General features: G+C 38.4%; 1 protein-coding gene across 16 annotated transcripts in view; it reads right to left on the reverse strand.

Moving 5' to 3' along the window:
- The window catches only part of add1 (adducin 1 (alpha)), a 43402-nt gene that overhangs the window by 10288 nt on the left and 25826 nt on the right, over window positions 1–7288 (reverse strand). For 6 of the 16 annotated variants that reach the window (XM_058414860.1, XM_058414858.1, XM_058414868.1 and 3 more), the window contains exons 10-13: window positions 7260–7288; window positions 2299–2394; window positions 1813–1902; window positions 1689–1706 (exon numbers count right to left, since the gene is read on the reverse strand). The exon at window positions 7260–7288 is cut by the window's right edge and continues 319 nt beyond it. In XM_058414860.1, coding sequence (XP_058270843.1) covers window positions 1689–1706; window positions 1813–1902; window positions 2299–2394; window positions 7260–7288 — 233 coding nt within the window. The remainder of the gene's footprint in view (window positions 1–1688; window positions 1707–1812; window positions 1903–2298; window positions 2395–7259) is intronic. The other 10 variants (XM_058414863.1, XM_058414859.1, XM_058414869.1 and 7 more) reach the window with 3 other exon arrangements.

The following is a 7288-nucleotide window of genomic DNA, read 5'->3' on the forward strand; positions in this document are numbered from 1 at the left end:
ACACAAAATTACACCTTAAGACAAACAAACGTTTTGAAAATCTGGGCCTCAGGGCTGACCAAGAGACTAATATAATACTTATATATACACAATGTTGATGTTATATAGAGGTATTACATCGACATATAATAAATACAAAATATATCAAGATTATATAACAGCTATATATTACATATTATATTAATATATTAGATAACATTACATATTATAAATTCTATATGAAGACACTTATCACAGTCCAAAATTTTCCAGAAAATAAGTGTCATAAGAGTAAAAGATAAAATAAAACTTCATTGCCCTCATCGAAGCTTATATTCTGGAAAATGTACCTTATGCATACACACCATCTGAACACACACAAAAACACACACACACTCCACAAACATGCACTGAGCATTTCCTACACAAGCACATGGGACAGACTCAAGCCGAATGGTTCGAGGTCATGCACTGCAACGTCAGAAACCAAAAAAATGTGCTAGTCAAACCACACACAACATTTCCCTCTGGTGCTACTGGCACTCTACAGAAAGTTCTATGCTAAGCCGATGTTTCGGCTCATCCTCTTAGAGCAGGGAGGTTTCTAAAAGAATATTTAAAGAATCTGTTTAACAGAAGTAAACAGTAATTTCTTCGACAGAGCTGCTTTACTTCGAAAAAAGGTGGGAAAAAAAAAGGACCTGGTGTACTATTTGACAGAACTTTAGCATATAATGTGGTTTGTTTTAGTCATCATCATAATATAATAATATAATATAAGCTGACTTGGTAGAAAAATAAACAGTTTAGGGATGCATAGAATATGCAACATAGAGAAATATAAAAATCAAGGGCTGTTTCTGAAAGCCTGTGGGGGTGAATACTTAAGAAAAATAACTTTATAAAACAAAATATAACAGAGAATGCAACGTAAAGTAACTTAAGAGTCACTTAACGTTATTAAACTTAAAATAATGTAACGTAACGCAATGTAGCATAATGTAACACAACTTAAAGGAGAAGTTCACTTCCAGAACAAAGATCTACAAATAATTTCCTCAGCCCCCGGTCATCCAAGATGTTCATGTCTTTCTTTCTTCAGTCGTAAAGAAATGTTTTTTGAGAAAAACATTTCAGGATTCTTCTCCATATAGTGGACTTCCATGGTGCCCGTGAGTTTGACCTTCCAAAATGCAGTTTAAATGCAGCTTCACAGAGCTCTAAACCTCCATCCCAGCCCAGGAAGAAGGCTGAAAGTTTTTTGGTTCTTTTGTAATCTCAATTTAAATTAAATAAACTAAATAAATAAATAGCCCTCGAGTAAAACCACAATATTTGCCTTAACAGAATATTTTTGTTAATTATAACACTTATAATTAATATATTAAATCAAAACAAATATTTTAATAATGCTGTGCTACAACGAGACAAGTGTTTAGCAGGTTAGCACAACAACAGCGTCTAGGTCTGACTAGCAAACAGCAGGCGCAAAATTAGCATCATGTGAGACATGCAAACTTATATTGCATGTTGTATGAAAACGCAGAAAAACGTCAGATTAATAATTCTAGTTGTTAAAATCAAGGAGAGCGAAATAAAAAATATTTAAAAAATGGCACTGCAAACTAATCCCAGGCAGATGAGCACCACCCCAGAGCGGGGGATGGGAGAAGGTGGACACGGTCAGCGCAGACGCACTCAGTACTTACCTGCCAGATCGTCGCTCTCTGTGGTCAAAGAACAACGCTACAGTTACACAATGAAGCATAACCACAGAGTCGGGGGGAAACAGTGTGTGTGTGTGTGTGTGTGTGTGTGTGTGTGTGTACAGACCTGGACAAAGGAACGGTCTACCACAGCTCCTGTGAGCACCTGAGACTGAGGTCCTGCTGTCTTGATGTCCTGCAGGTTCTGCTCACGGATCTGAGGAGACAAGAACCATGAGGACATGTTACACACACACACAAAAACGTCTTTCAAATATCTTCTCTCTCACACACATTCACACAAACACACAAAAAAACACACACACACACTCGCTCTCATACATACACTCTAACTCTGTTTCTCACACACACACCAACTGTCACACACACACACACACACTCTTTCTCTCTTACACTCTCATACACACACACTCTTTCTCTCTTACACTCTCTCACTCTTACACTCTCACACACACACACTCTTTCTCTCTTACACTCTCTCCCTCACACACACACACACTCAAACTCTCACATACACACCAACTGTCTCTCACACACACACACACACACTCGCTCTCTCTCTCACACTCACACACGTTTAAGTAGTTCAGACCTTGTTGCGCATTTCCTGCACCTCTTTAGGATTGGTGTTGAGAGGAACGAACTGATTGGCCACAGCAGCCTGTCGGACACTCTCCTCCTTCGTCCACTGCAAGCATCAAAGCAAAGATTCAAATAAACGGCCGAAAAAACAACATGTGGAACACAACTAAAAATAAATAAATAAATAAATAAATAAATAAACAAACCACCAAAATAAGTAAAAAAACCAAAGTAATATATATGTACAAAATCTTTATATATTACACAAGCTTAACAGAATAATAGATCATGCTTTAATAATCAGAAGGGAAAAAAAACAATAAAATCAACTGACGACTGCAGGAAATATTCAGGAAAAGCAGAGGACCAATGATGATGGATCCAACAGTTTGGGAATATTATCAGGAATATTATTGTGAATATTATCAGAAAAATAATCAAAAATATTATCAGGAATATTATTGTGAAGATTATTGTGTATATTATCATGAATACTATTGTCAATATTATTATGAATATTATTGAGAATATTAGTGTGAATATTATGGAGAACATTATCAGGAATATTATCTGAAATATTATTGATAATATTCGGAATATTATCGAGAAGCACTAATGAGTCTCGATAAAGATTGGAAAAGTGTCAGAACGTTCTTCTTGTCCTTCATCCTCCCCCCATCATCATCATCATCATCATCATCGATACTCGTGCTGCTGGATACACCGTAAGGAAAGTAAAGTCCTAAAGAAAAGTAAATGAGGAACAGAAGAGAAGAAAGGAGGAGAGGAACAGACGGCAGTAGAGGATGAAAGGTTGTGAGGAGCAGCAGGTGTGTTGGTGAGGGGGAGAGTGACGCAGAAGCACGGGGTGTGTGTGTGTGTGTTTATGCACGCATTTAAGCAGCAACTGTGAGGCAACTGTAGGCAGTGAGTGTTTTCTCCAGGTGAACATCTGACACACACACAAACACACACAAACACACACATATACAGACTCATTAAAACAAACCTGCCTGAAGAATCTCACACTCACACACACACCTACACACTCTCTCTCACACACACACCTACACACTCTCTCTCACACACACACCTACACACTCTCTCTCACACACACACCTACACACACACCTACACACTCTCTCACACACACACTCACTGTCACACACACATCTACATACTCTTTCACAGACAGTCTCACACACTCTCTCTCTCTCTCTCTCTCTCTCTCTCACACACACCCTCTCTCTCTCTCACACCACTACACACTCTCTCTCTCACACCACTACACATACTCTCTCTCTCTCACACACACCACTACTCTCTCTCTCTCACACCACTACACACTCTCTCACACACACACTCACTGTCACACACACATCTACATACTCTTTCACAGACAGTCTCACACACTCTCTCTCTCTCTCTCTCTCTCACTCTCACACACACCACTACTCTCTCTCTCTCACACCACTACACACTCTCTCTCTCACACCACTACACATACTCTCTCTCTCTCACACACACCACTACTCTCTCTCTCTCACACCACTACACATACTCTCTCTCTCTCTCTCTCTCTCTCTCTCTCTCACACACACACCCCCTACACTCACTCTCTCTCTCACTCTCTCTCTCACTCACACACCCCTACAATCTCTCTCTCTCTCTCTCTCTCTCTCTCTCTCACACACACCACTACTCTCTCTCTCTCACACCACTACACACTCTCTCTCTCACACCACTACACATACTCTCTCTCTCTCTCTCTCTCTCTCTCTCTCACACACACACCCCCTACACTCACTCTCTCTCTCTCTCTCACTCACACACCCCTACACTCTCTCTCTCTCTCTCACACACACTCTCTCTCTCTCTCTCTCTCTCTCTCTCTCACACACACACCCAGACACTCTCACCTACACACAAACACAAACAAATACACACACACACACACACACACACACAGCAGGGATGGAGTAACGCCCAGGATCATACTGCACATCTCACTGTAAATGTGACATTCAGGTTTTTACATAACAGTAAATCAACATCATAAATAAATCAAACCTGGTCACTGCATGCTGAATAATTACAGCAGTGACCTTCAAGTACTATACTTACACACTCCTACACTTACACACTCCTACACTTACACACTCCTACACTTACACACTCCTACACTTACACACTCCTACACTTACTTACACACTCCTACACTTACTTACACACTCCTACACTTACTTACACACACACTGTTTATCTATTCAGACTCAGAAGCCTCGATTAAACTCCTGATTGAGGCGGATAATGCGGCATGGGAGACCAGAGAGACCACCAGATCCTGTTTTACTTCTCTTCCCTCCATCTTGAGATAATAAAAGTTCTCTAATAAAAGAGATGAACGATCAGAACCAGAGCTGAGAAACAAGGCGCTTGTGAATTCACAAATCTGATTGGTCAGAACAGATATACTGTAAGAGCTCCGACAGGCTCGCATACGTTTGTGTTGCTATGGATGTTTATTTGAAGGAGATGTCTACTTGATGGAAGGAGTCTCCAGTGTCAGAAGACGACGTTCACAGTATTTTTAAGTCAGAGAGGAGAAAAAGACGACTGTTTATATTCCACAACATAAAAAATGCAACTATTTTCATTTTCTAAAAAATAAACTGCTTTGAAAAATTTGAGAAATAAATCACCTGGTGCTAGAAAAAAATATTCAGGGTGAAGACAGCGATTCATTACACCGCCTACCGTTGACTGTTTTCCTATAACAGCAGACTCGGCATTGTTTATTGGTCCAATAGTTTCTCTTAAAAATCACATAATTGTGGAATAAACCATCTAAAAAAATGCTTTATAGCTAGAAAGTCCATTTAATTTAACACCAAATGAACTATAAAAAAATATTAAATAAGAAAAAACATTATTTAATAATTTTAAAAATTACTATTTTTTAATTAAATGTTTTAATGTTAATGTTATTAAAATAAATAAATAAATACATACATACATATACACATTAATTTAAAAAATTAATAATAAAAATTGATTTAAAATTTTTTTTTCCTAGATCAGATTAGACCTGAAATCCAATCTATAGAATCAGAATATAGAATTTAGGATTTTTACGTTTAGAAGAATTTTAAGAGCCGAAAATAGAAAAAAACAATCAGGTATTTTTTGTTTTTTAAGAATTAGATTTTTCCCTAGAAAATCTGAGGAACAGATATTTTGCCAGAATATTTGCTTAAATTTTATTATCTCAAGATAACGATAAAAAAAATATCATTTAAAAAAATAAATGAATAAACAGCAGCTCTGGTCTCTCTGGACTCTCAGTGTAATGCGCAGCGCAAATGCATGTTGCTTTAAGCTTTCTTTTTTGTTTTTTAGTAAATATATTCTTTTAAGGTAAAAAGCAGTAATAGTTAGCATCAGGCTTGGATAAGTTGCATGAACAGCTATGACTTATGATTTTTTTTTTTTTTTTTTTTTTTTAGCTTTTATTAAGAACCAAAAGTCTGAATGGGCGTCGGAGAAAAAATTTAAAAATACAAAACAAAAAACAAATCCAAAAAGGGAGGACACATGGGATGAACATGTAAATATGAAATACTCACTGATCACGAATAGAGCCTCACAACACAACACTCGCACTCCCCCAACTAGAGATAATCGTTTGGAGAGTTAAGAACTTTCACAACGTTTCTTTGCTCTTTTTAAGGATTTTTTTTTTTTTTTTTGGCAAAAACAACACTCATGCTTTGGGAACAGATACGGAAATCTGTCGTTAATCGAGGCGGAACTCGGGGAAAGACAAACGCAAAAAATAAAAGCTAAAACAGAAAAAAAGCCAACTGAAAAGCAAGGAGAGGAGACGGAGTCATCAAAAAGCAAGCAATGACTCGAGCGCAGGTTCAAGTCCACAACAAAAGCAGCATCTTATAAGCCCCGCCCCCACCACCCTTTCCCTATGATACGGATTTTAAAAATGCGGAATTTTTTGCCTTTCGCATATTTTTAAACCTTCAGAAGTTTGGTTTACTGAATTAAAGGTAGCTGTCATTAAACGTTAGATGTAACTGTGTTGTTGATCTTTTGGGAGCTCCCTACGTGTGTGAGGAACCCTCTCTAGAAACGAAACCCTTCCGTTTCTATCTGGGCTTGGGACCGCCACTGCATCCAATTCATCAAAAAACATAATAGTTGACCAGTCGCTGAAGTATAATAGGAATAAAGCACTTTGGGAAAGCACGCTTTTATTAGAATAATAACCCACACACTCCAGTCTGTCTCTGCAGTGTGTGCTTGATTATTTCCCTACACCAGCATGCCCTGAAGTGTGTTATTCCTCATTTGTGTAAAATTTCTCGTAATTACGGGGTTCGAAAAAACGGTTACTTTTTAAACGCCTCCTGTTTAAGTGACCCGGGATTGTCGCTCAGCACGAAACAATAAGCCACGCCCAAAATAAATAAATAAATAAATAGAATCTGCTCCACCAAACCGAAAAAACAAAACAAAAACAAACAAAGCAGCAACAAAATGCGAGAACCGATCGGAAAAACAAACAACAGGAAGTAGAAGAAAGCATCAAGATCAACATCCAGGAAAAAAAATAAATAAATAAAACAAATAAATTTTTTTTAAAAATACAAAAACAACATCCAGCCACACCCACTACAGGCACATGCCACGCCCTCCTGGTCCTCCAGGAGACTAACCACAATGCATCATGCAACACAACATGCAGTGGGCAGCTAGAGAGCACCCTGACACACCCAACACCTCAAAGCCCATAGACACGGACGACTGGACAAGATGTTTTGCTGAAAATAGTTTACAGAAAGAGAAAGAGAGAGAGACAGAGACGAAGACTGACGTCTGATGTCGGGGTGCTAGCCAGCTGACCACGGTACAGTAGCAGTACGGTTCTAAACTATGAACAATAAGGTAGGCACAGACCAAGCAGTTGGTTATACAGCTTGGCACGC

Source organism: Hemibagrus wyckioides, linkage group LG18 (assembly GCF_019097595.1).
Source record: "Hemibagrus wyckioides isolate EC202008001 linkage group LG18, SWU_Hwy_1.0, whole genome shotgun sequence".
NCBI classification, from domain to species: Eukaryota; Metazoa; Chordata; class Actinopteri; order Siluriformes; family Bagridae; genus Hemibagrus; species Hemibagrus wyckioides.